At 59.5% G+C, this 14,310-nt stretch overlaps 1 protein-coding gene across 6 annotated transcripts in view; it reads right to left on the minus strand.

Moving 5' to 3' along the window:
- Positions 1–13,146, minus strand: part of LOC116822242 (guanylate-binding protein 1-like) — a 78,819-nt gene extending 65,673 nt beyond the window's left edge. The window contains exons 1-10 of one of the 6 annotated variants that reach the window (XM_075071217.1): positions 13,029–13,146; positions 12,018–12,223; positions 10,651–10,754; positions 10,272–10,384; positions 9,673–9,896; positions 9,057–9,275; positions 7,999–8,084; positions 7,596–7,703; positions 6,507–6,563; positions 6,189–6,396 (exon numbers count right to left, since the gene is read on the minus strand). In XM_075071217.1, the coding sequence (XP_074927318.1) occupies positions 6,189–6,396; positions 6,507–6,563; positions 7,596–7,703; positions 7,999–8,084; positions 9,057–9,275; positions 9,673–9,896; positions 10,272–10,384; positions 10,651–10,754; positions 12,018–12,192 (1,294 nt within the window). In that variant the 5' untranslated portion in view covers positions 12,193–12,223; positions 13,029–13,146. The remainder of the gene's footprint in view (positions 1–6,188; positions 6,397–6,506; positions 6,564–7,595; positions 7,704–7,998; positions 8,085–9,056; positions 9,276–9,672; positions 9,897–10,271; positions 10,385–10,650; positions 10,755–12,017; positions 12,224–13,028) is intronic. The other 5 variants (XM_075071219.1, XM_075071218.1, XM_075071221.1 and 2 more) reach the window with 5 other exon arrangements.
- Positions 13,147–14,310: the final 1,164 nt, after the last annotated feature.

Raw genomic sequence — 14,310 nt, forward strand, 5'->3', positions numbered from 1 at the left:
GGTCTAAAACAGGCTTGTAGATACAGCACGACCAGACCCCTCAGCCAGGTCCATTTCTGGGCGCTATGTGAGCCAGCCCCCAGGTCTGTGTACTTCACTTCTTTCGTTCCGCAAGCTCAGACTAACATCCCTTCCAGCCCTCCCTCTCTGCCTCAGCCCTTTCCGGCCAGGAGGTCCTGATCCCTTGTCTCCAACACTTTCAATTGGCACCTTTGCAGAGGGGCGGCCCAGCATCAGTTGCTAGGAGACCAGAGTTCAGGCATATTAGGTGCCTGGCCCTTTTTGGCTTGCCAGATCTTAAGATACTGTCATTGGACTGAAGGCACCAACACAGTATTCAGAGAAACATTAAGACATCCCGTTCGTCACAGGCGGGTACTTGAAAACATGGGACATGGGTTCACAAGCCCCATGAATTTTGAGAGAGGTTGGGGAGTGGTGTGTGATATCTTGATTGGCATGTGCCCTTTTGAGGCTGAACACCAATTGCACATCCTCCTCTCTCCACTGTTAAAGAGTAGAGCTAATTTTGATTCCATTAGGAGTCCATCTAGAGACTGCTGAGCTGAATCCATGTTGGGCCAATGGTGCACCAGGGCTCCCCTACTAAGAGCTGAGATCACTGAGTGCTGTGTTAGCTAGTGGGGGAGCCTGAAGACCTATCACTAAGTGGCTGGCAGAGCAGAGCAGTTTGCAGTGTGTTGAGCAGCCCATGGAACAGTGAGTGGAGTGGTTTGCACGGACAGCTGGAGGAGCGGCACAGTTGGTGTGGTGGAGTGGGTTGTGGAGGAGCGGCACAGCTGGTGTGGTGGAGTGGGTCGTGGTGAAGGCAGCAGCAGAACTCCATGGAGAGGTGGAGCAGTTGGCCTGCCCCTTAACATCCTGTGTGGACTCCCCCCCGCCCGCCCATTTCCACCCAGGCTAGGGGGATAAAACTGCAGAAAAACTCTTGAATTCTGGGGTGGCGCTGACCAGAGACTTTTGGGTTGTCGGACTTAAGACCCTAAGGGGAAAAGGACATTGCCAAATGTACTTGGAGGTGGGTTTCTGCTTATGGTTTGTGTTATAACCCTGTTTGCGGTGTTTCTCCAATGGGATGCCGCATTGTCTCCTTCCTTTATTAAAAGGATTTTGCTACACTCAGACTCCGTGCTTGTGAATGGGGAAGTACTGCCTCCTAGAGGCGCCCAGAAGGGTGTGGTATGTAAGTGTCCCAGGTCACTGGGTGGGGGCTCGAGCCGGTTACGCGTGATGTTACTGAAACAGAACCCCTGGATACTGAACCCAGCCCTTGCTGCTGCCGACTCAGAGGGGCAGAAGGGTTACAGATGTTATTAAAAAGGAGATCCTTGCCATGTCTGCCGGGGTTGTGCCATAGGAACTGGAACACCCCCCGATTCCAACCCTTCAGGTTTTCAGACGGCGGTGTTAGATGGCTTGAACTGAAGAATGAAAGTGATTTTAGACCCCACAGATCCAGCTGGGGGATATTTGGAGTTGAAACAGGAGATTTTTCGAGCAGCTGTAGTTTTTCGAGACACGCAGGGAGAAGGGGGAAAAGGAAATAGGGACGGGAGAATGGAGCCTGTCCAGGAGGTAGCTTTTGCCGCCGATGGGCCCCTAGATCTCCAAGCGGAGCCAGGGGAAAGGGCCCGATGCACAATGGCACGTTCCGGGGAGATGCAATGGGCAGTGGAGGAGCCAGAGGAAGAAATGGATCTGGGTCTGGGTATCAGATGCAGACCAGAGGACGTCTGGCTGAAGGTGGGAAAGGTATCCTGAGAGGGGAGGCATGGAGGGAGCTCATGACGGCAGGGAACCCAGAAGAGAAATAGGACGGGAAGCTCACAAGTGAGTTACTGCAGAGGGCTGCCCAGTCAGACAGGCAAGAGGAATTGATTGCTGGGGTTCCTGTAGCTCACAGAACGGACCCTGAAGCATCGGCACCACTCCAGTAGGGGTGCCCCCCTCCCCAGAGTCCCCCTGAGGTAGTGGCCCAACTACAGTATGACAAGTAGGGATGTCCCATTGTAAGGGCAATAATAGGGAGATCAGGGGAACAAACATGCCCAGGGCCGGTGCTTTAGGGCACCAGGTTTTGGGAGGGGAGGCAATTCGGCAGCGGGGGGTCCTTCCGCGCTCCAGGTCTTCGGCGGCAATTCTGCGGCAGGTCCTTCACTCATTCCAGGACCCGCCGCCGAAGTGCCCCAAAGATCAGGTGCGCGGAAGGACCCCCTGCTGCCGAACTGCTGCCAACGATCGGGAGCGCGGAAGGACCCCCGCCTAAGGCGCCAAAAACCCTGGTGCCGTTCCTGAACATGCCCCACTATGCTAACTGACACCTGTGCATCAATATCTGTGCTTGGAGAACAGTGGTTTCCCGGGGACGCTGTGGAAACAGACGATTCAACACAACTAGTATCCCATACAGGGGAGACAATGAAAGCGTTTATCATGAGACCAGTCGTGACCCACATAGGGAATCGGGAGCCATGGGTAAGATACTGTGTTCAGAAGCAGGATCAAACTGGGAACGAGGCTGAGGAGGATGGAATATTGGGAACATCTTAACCTTAATGAGGGGAGACGCATCATGGAATTAGCCAACAGGCTCCTATGGGCAAATAGCGACGCGCCAGCAGACACATCTACCCCCCGCTCCCTTAATGCTGTACAGAGGTGTGGGCTATCAAGGCCCGGAAGGAGGGAAATCGAAAGAAGGGGACCCATGAGCGGACAAGTTTCCCGGGGTATCGGCTGAAAAGAAACTGGAGTGTGGGAAAATTGATGCTGAGGTTTTAATTCGAGGCCCTGACCCCCCTCCACAGCGTCAGTACAAGTATCCTCAGGAGGCAGAGGAAGGAATAAAATCTACATTGAACATTTGTTAGAACAGAGTGTTATGGGGCACATGGCGAGTACTAATCCTGCCCCGATTGGCCTGTCCTGAAAGCGGATGGGAAGACCTGGTGAATGACAGTGGATTTTAGAGCATTAAACGAGGTAACCCTGCCCCTGCCCCGGTCATGGCCAAGTACCAAGAAGTAGCTGCTGCAGTAGCAGCAGGGGCACAGTGGTTCTCAGTACCAGATTTAGCAAACGCCTTCTCTGCCATTCCCTTGCACCGAGTCCTGGTACAAATCTGGGTTCACTTCCAGGGGACAATAGTTGTGTTTCACCAGAGTCCCCAGGGTTTTCATAACGCACCTGCAATTTGTCACCCCATGTGGTTAAGATGTGGGGAAAATGGACACCTGAAGCCCCAGAGAGGGTAATTCCTTATGCTGATGATACACGGGTCCCTGGGGACCACAGGGAGGAGATTGGTAGGATCACTGAGCAGACGTTACAGATCATCCAACATACCACACTCCAGGCCAACAGAGCCAAGGCCCAGCTGGTACAGCAAGAGGTAAAATACTTAGGGGTCATATCAGGAAAGGAGGGACAAACCCCAGATGCACAACGGGTGGAACTGACTGGAAAATTTCCTGCCCCAATTCATGTGGCATCCTTAAGAGCCCTTCTGGGAACCTGAACCTCTCGAGAGATGTTACTGAAATGTCGCCCACTGGGTTTTCTCCGAAAGGGCGGCAGTAGGAGTGGGGGCCTGGTCAGGTAAAGTTATCACTGACCCTGAAACAGGACTTGGCCCCGGCCCCACATATCCAAAGGTGGGAGAATCATCCATCCTGCCACTGCCTAGTCCTGCTGAGGCGCTGGGAGCAGCGCTGCTACAGCAGCAAAGCACCAGGAACTTACAAATCGTGGCCTATAGGTCCAAAACAGGAACTACCCTGAGCAAAATGTCACCCCTGTGAGAAATAGAAAGTGTGCTGGGTCTTGGTGTGGCACCTTGCAGCGTTGCGGGTATATAACTGGAGGATCTAAAGCCATAGTACAGACAGTACATTCCCCATTGAAATACATAACACCAGGAAAGGCGCCGGAGGGGCAGGTATCTAACCCTAGGTTGGCACAACGGCCTCTGGCCCTTGTAAATGGAGGGATAACCGTAGAAAAGGGAAAGGTGCTGTCCCCTGCACCACGTGGCCTTGTAGTGCATTATTCCCTCTGGGAGTGGAAGGCCAGGGGGCCCACGGCAGAGACAGGTGTGCTGAGGCTCAGAGAGGTGCGGCTCCAGGAGGTGGAGGGGATTAACCCCCAGGAGGGAGTGGACCCCCGAGAAGTGCTGTCTCACTGAAGGGGGCTCCCCACAGAGACCGTACAGAGCTGAGAGAGAGCACGAGTCCTGTGAGTCCATGAGATAACGTGTCATGGCAAAGGTTACGATCTGCTGAAAACCACTGTCCCATCTAAATATGTGTCTCACCCGCACGTGCCAAGTGAGGAGAGTGTGCAGGACGGCTGTCACCAAGATATGCACCCAGATACCAGCTCTCCAGAGACAATGTCCGGGAAAGTACCCAATGTCCGGGCGGGTGCCAAACAACCATCACCAGCCATTGCCCAGCTAGGGAGCTACAATGTGATGACTCACCTGCATGAGGCCACACCAGGGGGAACTGCTCAACCTCGCCTGGGGACTCAGCAACGCCCCCCAGACGTGCCTGGGGACTTGTGCTCCCCAAGCACCTGGCCTAAGGGTACAAAACAGAGCACAGAGACCCCATGCTGGGCCTTCCTCCTCCCCCCACCTACACTGGGAAGACTGAAGCCTCCCACACACGGGACTGGCCCAGGTTTCTAGGGGGAAAGCTGTGTACTGTGAACTGCAGTATCCAGTGGGTGGAGAAAAACTGCTTAGTCTAGATGTTGCCCAGTCTAATGGGCTTGGGAGTTTAGACTGTGGGCTTATATTTTACTTTATTTTGGTAACTAACTCTGACTTTTTCCCTATCACTTATAACCACATAAAATCTCTTTTGTAGTCAGTACATTTGTTGAACTGTGTATCGTTACCAGTGAGTTTGCCTGAAGTGTTTGGTAAATCTGCACAGGTTACAAAGGCTGCGTATATTCACTTTCCATTGACGAAGTGGGGAACCAGTGAATAAATTTGCACAGTTCGTCTTCAGCAGTGCAAGACGGTACATTCCTGGGGTACAGTGCTGGGAGCTGGGGGGTTCGGCTGATGCCTGTCCCTGTGTGATCCATTGTGATGGAGTAGGGGCTGTCGGTGTGGGGAATGGGAGAGCAGGGCATGTCTTTAGGTGAGGGACAGGATCTTTAAGCCTGTAACCTGAGCCAGGCAGCGGGGAGGGGGGTCAGCACCTGTGCCCAGGGAGCGGGAGAAAGGAATCGGCCGGCGGAAGGAGGGGCAGGTCAGTTTGGGTTTGGGGCTGTGAGGGCGGAATTCAGGGTATCCCAGCTAGGATCCAAGCACCCTGAAAGCCCAGAAGGACTCGATGGAGGGATCCTGACTGTGCCTGCAAGCTCTGCTGTAACCTGCGTTCCTGTTGTCCAATAAACCTTCTGTTTTACTGGCTGGCTAAAAGTCACTGTGGGTCCCGGGAAGAGGGATGCAGGGCTGGACTCCCCCAGACTCTGTGACATCCATGACCACCTCTGGGAGTCTAGCTGCGTGTGGGGCTCCACACACGGTTGTGCTGAGTGATCACAGCGCCCGGAGGGGTTTGCTGCTGGTCACTACAAAGCATTGTGGGAGACAGCCCAGGCTGGAGAGCTGGGGGGGGCACAGCGGTCAAACAGTCCCAGGCTGCACCCCGGGGATCCCGTCACGTATGGAACAAGTTATCATATCCCCAATACGATCTCTATAGCAAACTAAGCTGGACCTCTCCGGGTTAAATGTGTGCAGGGTTGTACCTCAATGTGCCCCACATGTACAAACGCTCCATACAGGGTGGCCAGCACAGTTACAATTATGGTATGTTGAAAAACCCCTAAGGATTAGCATGTGTGTTCTGCTTGGTGACTGTTAATAAATAGAGGAGAAGGATATTGCTGGGTAAAGCTCTTTCACTGGGCAAAGGCCCTGCAGACCCACAAAGCGCACGCCCTGAGCCCTAGGAACGGGGTACGGGTGGGCACCCCCTACAGTGTGTGTGTAACGGAGAATTTTGTGCAGGTAACAGGCCCGTCTAGCCTGGTATCCCACCCCTCCCTCCCCTGGGATTAGCCCCACGGGCCTGTCTACCCTGGTATCCTCCCCACTCCCTGCCCCCTGGATCAGCCCCACGGCCAAGCACCTCCCCAGCGCTCACCTCCCTGGTCCTTGCCGGCCAGTCTGTTCATGAGGTAGGACTTGCCGGTGCGGTACAGCCCAGCGATGGCCACCACCACCACGGGCTGGCGGACGCTCTGGAGCAGGGCCAGGGCTGCCTGGTTCAGTTGCAGCTCCCCGTCCAGGCTGTTCTCGATCAGGCACATCGGTTTCTCCATGGCACCTGGCTGTGCCGTGCTGGGGGCAACCTGGGGGCAGCAAGGCGGAGTGAGGCTGGGAGCAAGGAGGGGGCTGTTTCCACCTCCGCCCAAAAGGCAGCCAGGAGGGGGTTGGGGCTGGGCCAACGGGGGCCACTCACCTTGGCCAGGACCGGCAGGGCAGGTCGAGATGCCTGAAGTGGGATCATGTGTTCCCTCTGTGCGGGAGAGACAACAGGGGGGCAGATACATCATGGAGAGCGAGAGAGCACAACTGGATCCACTGCCCGGCAAAGGGCTGACACACCCCGTCACCTGCCACAGAGCCGCTCAGCGCCTTCCCCCTCTAGGGGGCGCCGGCCCCAACACACCCCACGGCAGGGACGGGTTGGCTCGTGGGGATGGGGAATGGGTCACGGGGCCTTTCCCCTCTACGGGGCGCCAGCCCCGATGTACCCCAGGGCAGGGACGGGCTGGCTCAGGGGGGCGGGGAATGGGACACGGGGCGTTTCCCCTCTAAGGGGCGCCAGCCCCAATGCACCCCAGGGCAGGGACGGGCTGGCTCAGGGGGGCAGGGAATGGGACATGGGGCCTTTCTCCTCTAGGGGACGCCAGCCCTGCTGTACCCCAGGGCAGGGACAGGCTGGCTCAGGGGTGTGGGGAATGGAACACAGGGCCTTTCCTCTCTAAGGGGCGCCAGCCCCGATGCACCCCAGGGCAGGGACGGGCTGGCTCAGGGGGGCAGGGAATGGGACATGGGGGCTTTCCCCTCTAGGGGGTGCTGGCTCCAACACACCCCAGGGCGGGGACGAGCTGGCTCAGGGGGGTGGGGAATGGGTCACGGGGCCTTTCCCCTCTAAGGGGCCCCGGCCCTGACGCACCCCAGGGCAGGGACGGGTTGGCTCATGGGGACGGGGAATGGGTCACGGGCCTTTCCCCTCTAAGGGGTGCCAGCCCCGATGCACCCCAGGGCAGGGATGGGCTGGCTCAGGGGGGGCAGGGAATGGGTCACGGGGCCCTGCCCCACTAGGGGACACCAGCTCCCACCTAGCTACAATGCTCCATGGTTATAACTGGTTCCGTGTATGAAATGAGTTGCTGGGTCTCAGCCCAGTTCCTACCAGGAAGCCCTGCACCCGCCCCCATATGGTCCAACCTCCAGCTCTCTCTAAGCCGAGCTGGAACGAGGAACAGCTCCCCCACACCCGTGCAGCCCCTTCCCCCTAGTCCTGGGGCTGCCCCCGACTGACCTTGGGCTCCAGCACCGAGGGCTGGGCAGCGCTGGCTGCTGCTCTGCTTGGTGGGGCGCCCCCCATGGGGTCCACTGGGTACCCCACGGAGTAATTGCTGCCTTCCTGCTGGCGGCAGAAAACACGCCCCCCATTAACTGGAGCCTTCTCTGCCCCCATCCACTGCACAGATCCCATGGGACCCCCGCCCAAGCATGAGCCCCTCTGCATCTTCCAGCACTCAGCTCCATTCCCCCCGCCACACAGATCCAAAGGGACCTCCCTCCCCCATCCCCACTTGAGCCCCTCTGCCTCTCCCAGCGCCCAGCCTCCACCCACCGCACAGATCCCATGGGACCCCCACTCCACGAGCCCCTCTGCCTCTCCCAATGCCCAGCCCGCTTCTGCCCAGACTCTCCCTCACCTGCAGGCCATTGCAGATCTCACTCAAGAAAACGGGCTCATCGCGGGACAGCAGGTCCACGATGCGCTCCAGGAAATCAGCCAGGACTGGAGAGAGAGGACAGACCAGGATTCGGTGGGCTGGGGGCTCCTGTCCAGTCACTCCCTCCCCCACACCCTGGTCTGGCTCAGGTACTGAGGTTTGTGCTGCTGCTGCAGGGTGGGATAGGACTTCTGGGTTCTGGCCCAGGCTCTCCACTGGCCTGCTGGAGGAGCTTGGGCTAGTCACAGCCCTGCTTTGTGCCTCAGTTTCCCCTGCTGTACAAGGGGGACAATGGTGCTGACAAATGGATGGCTGGGAAGCACTAGAGAAGAGCCAGGGATCGTTACTGTTACAGGCAGCTGAGTCCCTCGTTCCCAGTCATCGAGGCTGGTGATTTTCCAGCCTGAGGACGGAGCCAGAACTGGGTGACTGATGGGCTTTTGGGTCCTGGCAATTCCAAAAAAGCAAATTGTTTCGGATCGAATGAAAGAATAAAACTGCTCAGAACTTCCAGTCAACTGAAAAGCCAAAAACCTGACATTTCGGGTCAAAGGGAACGTTCCACCGACACCCCAAGAGCCCCAGGCTTTGGGGACAGTTTTTTGATTTAAATACAATAGGAAATCTGAAAATGGAAAGTTGTTTTAAACCAAAAACCAGACTTCTGCCATTTTGGGAAGTTTGGGTTTCTTTTAACCCTATACCAACAATATGGAGAAAGCAACAGGAATTCAGGGGAAATGTCACTGCTGCCAAATCTGCATTTTTCACCAAAAAAATCTGTCCAGCAGTACCCAGGTTCCTGAGTTTTCATCTAGAATGATCACTGCTATTTATTAGGTATATTACGGTAGCGCCCAGGCGCCCTGGTCCTGGCACACGACCTGGTTGCGCTAGGCGCTGTACACTAAGATTGCTATTTATTAGGTATCTTAAGGTAGCACTGAGGCCTCCCAGTCCAGGCCTATGACCTCATTGCACTAGGTACGGTACAGACATCCCACAGGCTGCTCACCCACCCCCAGCCAGACACTTACACGCCCCATCAACTGCTCTGTTCCCCACCACAGTCTTAGGGCTCCGGCTCAGGGCGTAGTCCTTAAAACGCCCCACCTGCTCCTGGAACATGGGGTGCAGCTGGCCTGCGGGAGACAGCTGCTCGCCGTGCCCTCCATCCCCTCGGGGGGAGCAGAAACGGAACAGCTTCCGGCAGGGGAATAACCTCTGTACACAGCTGGACGGGGAGTCCTCCGAATCTGCGAGAGAAAGGGGGTGGCGGGTGAACCCTGGGGTCACACCGAGAGGCAGGGGATACTGAGGGCAGAGATGTGGCCGCTCTGGGGCAGGAAACGCAGGCTGTTGATACATGGACCCCTCATGCAGCATGGAGATGCAGCCACCTCTGGGATGAGGGGTGGGGGCTGTTTATCCAGGGACCCCTTGTCCAGCGCGGAGATACATCCGCTCTGGGGCAGGGTGTGGGGGCTGTTTCACACCAGCGCTCGTTTAGGACAGGAAGTGAAGCGGGCTCCTGTACCCCTCTGAGACGGCAGGGGTGAGCTGGGGAGGCAGGACGGAACCTGAGCCGGGCTGGGGACCTGCCCGGACGCCAGGATTCCCCTCCGCTGGGGAAGGGCCCTGATGGTCATGCACCTTGCGGGGAGCTGAGAGCCGAGTCCAGCTCATGGTCCGTGGCTTCCAGCACCTCGTCCAGGCAGGGGTCGGGCGCCACGTCCCGCAGGCACCACACGAAGTCGGGCAGCACGCTGCTCAGGAGGAAGCTGTTCTCCCTGGAGCACTCGCTGCTCAGGAGGAAGCTGTTCTCCCTGGAGCACTCGTCCAGCACTCGCACCACCCGAGGCAGATCCCTCACGTACCTGCAGGGGGCACCGTGAAGGAAAAGACAGGGTCGAGCGACGGGAACCGAACCGGGGAGGGGGGTGTGAAAGGGACATGGGGCCTTTCCCCTCTGGGTCACCAGCTCCCATCCGGCCCCAGGGCAGGGAACTGGATGGGGTGGGAGACAGGGCATGAGGCCCGTGGCCTTTCCCCTCTAGGAGCGCCAGCTCCCATCTGACCGCAGGGGGGTAGGGAACGGCAGAAGGGGCCTTTCCCCTCTAGGGGCGCGGGCCCTCCTCAGTCCCACGGTAGGGGGACCAGCTGGCACAGAGGGGCAGGAAATGGGACACGAGGGCTTTCCCCTCCAGGGCGCCAGTCCCAGAGCAGGGTAGGGGCCGTGCTGGGAAGGATACGTCAGGCGGTCGAGCTGCCTCTGGGGGTCGCCCTCACTCCTGGTGTTATAGACAAAGACGCTGCTGAGCAGCACGTTCAGAAGGAAGAGGTGGGAGAGCTTCGTCTCATCGCCCTACAACGGCAATGAAAGGAGCATGAGCAGCGGGTCTAAGGAGAGAACTCAGGAGTCCTGGCTCCCAGCCCCCCCTGCTCTGACCACCAGCCCCCACTTCCCTATCAGAGCTGGGGAGAGATCCCAGGAGTTCTGGCTGCTCGCTCCCCAACTCTAACCCACCAGCCCCTCCCCTCCCACAGCCAGGGATAGAACCCAGGAGTCCTGGCTCCCAGCCCCCTGCCGCCCTTGCCCCGCCATACACTCTAACCACTAGACACCACTACCTCTTGCTCGGGGAATCCTTCCGTGTCCAGAAGCACCAGGGCCTGGTCGGGCTGAGTCGGGTGGGGCAGGCACCACACCCAGATCCCCGGGGAGCGGGGGAAACCTGTGGGGAGAGAGAGGCGCACTGAGTGGGGGCTGTGGGGAGAGGGGGAGGCCCAGGCACAGGGGTCACGGAGGTGCAGGTGGAGGGATTGAGAGGGCCAGGTGGGCGGAGGGATCGCGGAGGCCCCGATGTGTGGAGGGGTCGGAAAAGGCTCCAGGCAGTAGATTGGGAGGCCCACGCAGGTGGAGGGATGTGGGAGGACCAGGCAGCGGGGTCAGGGATGGGGGGGTCAGCCAGGTGCCGACGGAGGGTCAACGAGAGCCAGCGGTGGGATAGAAACTTAGCAATACATCCTGGCAGGGCCCGGCGAGGCTGACTCGACGCCGGCAGCCCCCAGCGCTGGGGCAGGACCAGCAAAGCGAGACCAGCCCTGACAGGGTCTAAGCCCCGATGCTGCGATTCCTGGGCCAGCAGGGACCCCTGTGACCATCCAGCCTGATCCCTGACAGCTCAGCCCAGGGCCGGTTGTCGGGAGACCTGCCCTGTCCGCGACGGAGATGCTCAGCAAGTGGCTCTCCTGGTGAATTCCCCTCACCCGTCTCAGCTGATGCCTTATTCCAGCCTGAATGTATCTGGACTCCCTTTCTGCTGGGACTCTCCTCCCGTGGTCCCACTGGGGCTCCCCTTCCCCGCTTTCCCCCATGGGTCACATCCCCCATTCCAAGGTCTCATCCTCGGGCCTCTGCTCTGACTCTCTGCACCTGACCCACCTCCCCGCCAAGCGGAGCTGAGAGGGCCAGTGTAGGCGCCTGCCCTGGTGCTGTCCAATATCCCTCCTTTTTCTCCCTGCCCAGACACACGCCGCACGCTGCCTCTCACTCGTTTTCCCCCGCCCAGCCCTCCGGAGCAGCCCGGACCCCTCTGGCCAACGCCCCAGCTGTGCCAGGGATACCGCCATGGCTCCGGGCAGCCACTTCAGCCACAACTCGGTTTGCCTGCCAAGACTCCCCACTCCGCGCTCCCCATGCTCCTCGCATCAGGGCACGGACATCGGAGACACCGGGTGGGCTGGTCCCACAGAGAACCCTCAAGTCCAGCTTTCAGCTCTGTCCAGGGCTGGGGGAATACGAGGAGGCTCAGGCAGGGGTCAGGAAGGTCCAGGCGAGGGGTTGGGGGAGGCAGAGGGGTGGGGAAGGCCCAGGCAGGGGGTTGGGGGAAGCCCAGGAGGGGGGCACAGGGGGATGAGGGAGGCCCAGGCAGAGGGATGGGGTGAGATGGTGGAGGCACAGGCAGAGGGAAGGGGGAGCAATGGGGACCCCTCACCTTCACCCTGCCCCACCAGCCGGTCCATGAGGAAGGATTTCCCAGTGCCACAGGGCCCGAAGATGGCGAGGACGTGCAGGGGCCGGGCGAGGACCCGCAGCAGGCCCAGGGCGGCCGGGTTCACCTGCAGGGCACCAGAGCTGGGCACCGACTCTACCAGGCAGACGGGCTCCATGGCGTCCGTGGGAGGGGTCGGGCACACGGGTCTGGGGGAGAGAGGGCAGTGTTACACCAGAGGCTGTGCAGTGGGGATGCCTGTCACCCACAGAGCCTGGCCCATATCTGGGAGCCACAGTGCCAGGGGTCTGACCAATCGTTCGGGCCCATCTGCTCTCCAGGAGCAGGACCAACCCAGGGCCCCGGCCCCAAACCTGTGCTGCAGAAGGAGGGATTTGTGGGTGTTTGGCCAGCTGGTACCACCAGCGCAAGGCCCACCCAAGGGCACTCCCTCTGCAAAAGGAGGGGGCAGAGGGACTCGCTCTCCAACCACACGGTCCTCCAGAGGAAGCTAACTGGCCCTGTTTCAAAGGGGAAACTGAGGCACAGAATAGTGACAAGACCCCCGCTGCTCTAACCCACTAGACCCCATTCCCCTCCCAGAGCCGGGGAGAGAACCCAGGAATCTTGGCTCCCAGCCCTCCCTGCTCTAACCACCAGCCCCCACTTCCCTACCAGAGCTGGGGAGAGAACCCAGGAGTCCTGGCTTCCAGCCCCCATTGCTCTAACCACCAGCCCCCACTTCCCTCCCAGAGCTGGGTAGAGAACCCAGGCATCCTGGCTCCCAGCCCCCCCTGCTCTAACCACCAGCCCCCACTCCCCTCCAAGAGCTGGGGAGAGAACCCAGGAGTCCTGGCTCCCAGCCCACCCTCGCTCTAACCCACTAGACCCCATTCCCCTCCCAGAGCTGGGGAGAGAACCCAGGAATCCTGCTCCCAGCCCCCCCTGCTCTAACCACCAGCCCTCACTCCCCTCCCAGAGCTGGGGAGAGAACCCAGGCGTCCTTGCTCAAACCTGGCTGGGGCCGTTTGAGGAACCCCAGGCTGGAGCAGAGCTGGGGCGCAGCAAGCTGTGAAGTGTCCCCGGGCTGTGGGAAGTGGGACTTTCACTTTCTCTTTCGCAGCTGCCGACACTTCCCCCCCACCCCCCACGCAGTAAGGCAGTGTTAAATCAGTGAGGAGTCCGGTGGCACCTTAAAGACTAGCAGAGTGATTTGGGCAAAAAGCCCCTTCGCCAGAAGCGGATGCCCAAGTCACTGCGAGTCTTTAAGGTGCCACTGGACTCCTCGGTGGTTTTGCGGATACAGACTAACACGGCTACCCCAATACTTAGTGTTAAATCAGTGATCCTATGGGAGGAAGCGGGGAGCCAGGACTCCTGGGGAGTGGGGGCTGGTGGGTCAGAGCAGGGGGGGCTGGGAGCCAGGACACCTGGGTTCTCTCCCTGGCTCTGGGAGGGGAGCGGGAGCTGGCGGTTAGAGCAGGGGGGGCTGGGAGCCAGGGCTCCTGGGTTCTCTCACTGGCTCAGGGACGGGGGTGGGGTCCAGGACTCCTGGGTTCTAACCTGGCTTGGAGAGGAAGGTGGGATCCAGGACTTCTGGGTTCTCTCCCTGGCTCTGGGAGGGGAGTGGGGGCTGGTGGGTTAGAGCGGTAGGGGGCTGGGAGCCAGGACTCCTGGGTTCTCTCCCCAGCTCTGGGAGGGGAGTGGGGGCTGGTGGGTTAGAGCAGGGGGCTGGGAGCCAGGATTCCTCGGTTCTCTCACTGGTTCTGGGAGGGAAGTGGGGTCTGGCGGTTGGAGCTGGAAGCCAGGACTCCTCGGTTCTCTCACTGGCTCACGGACGGGGATGAGGACTCCTGGGTTCTAACCTGGCTTGGAGAGGGGAGTGGGATCCAGGACTCCTGGGTTCTCTCCCTGCCCCTGGGAGGGGAGTGGGGGCTGGGAGCCAGACTTCCTGGGTTCTCTCCCTGGTTCTGGGAGGGGAGTGGAGTCTGGTGGTTGGAGCTGGGAGCCAGGACTCCTGGGTTCTCTCCCCGGCTCTGGGAGGGGAGTGGGGTCTGGTGGTTAGTGCAGGGGGGGCTGGGAGCCAGGACTCCTCGGTTCTCTCACTGGCTCACGGACGGGGTGAGGACTCCTGGGTTCTAACCTGGCTTGGAGAGGGGGGTGGGATCCAGGACTCCTGGGTTCTCTCCCTGCCCCTGGGAGGGTAGTGGGGGCTGGGAGCCAGAACTCCTGGGTTCTCTCCCTGGCTCGGGGAGGGGAGTTTGAAGCTCTGTTCAGCACTGCTCTGTTATTGCTC

The sequence above is a fragment of the Chelonoidis abingdonii genome, chromosome 11 (genome assembly GCF_003597395.2).
Source record: "Chelonoidis abingdonii isolate Lonesome George chromosome 11, CheloAbing_2.0, whole genome shotgun sequence".
NCBI classification, from domain to species: Eukaryota; Metazoa; Chordata; order Testudines; family Testudinidae; genus Chelonoidis; species Chelonoidis abingdonii.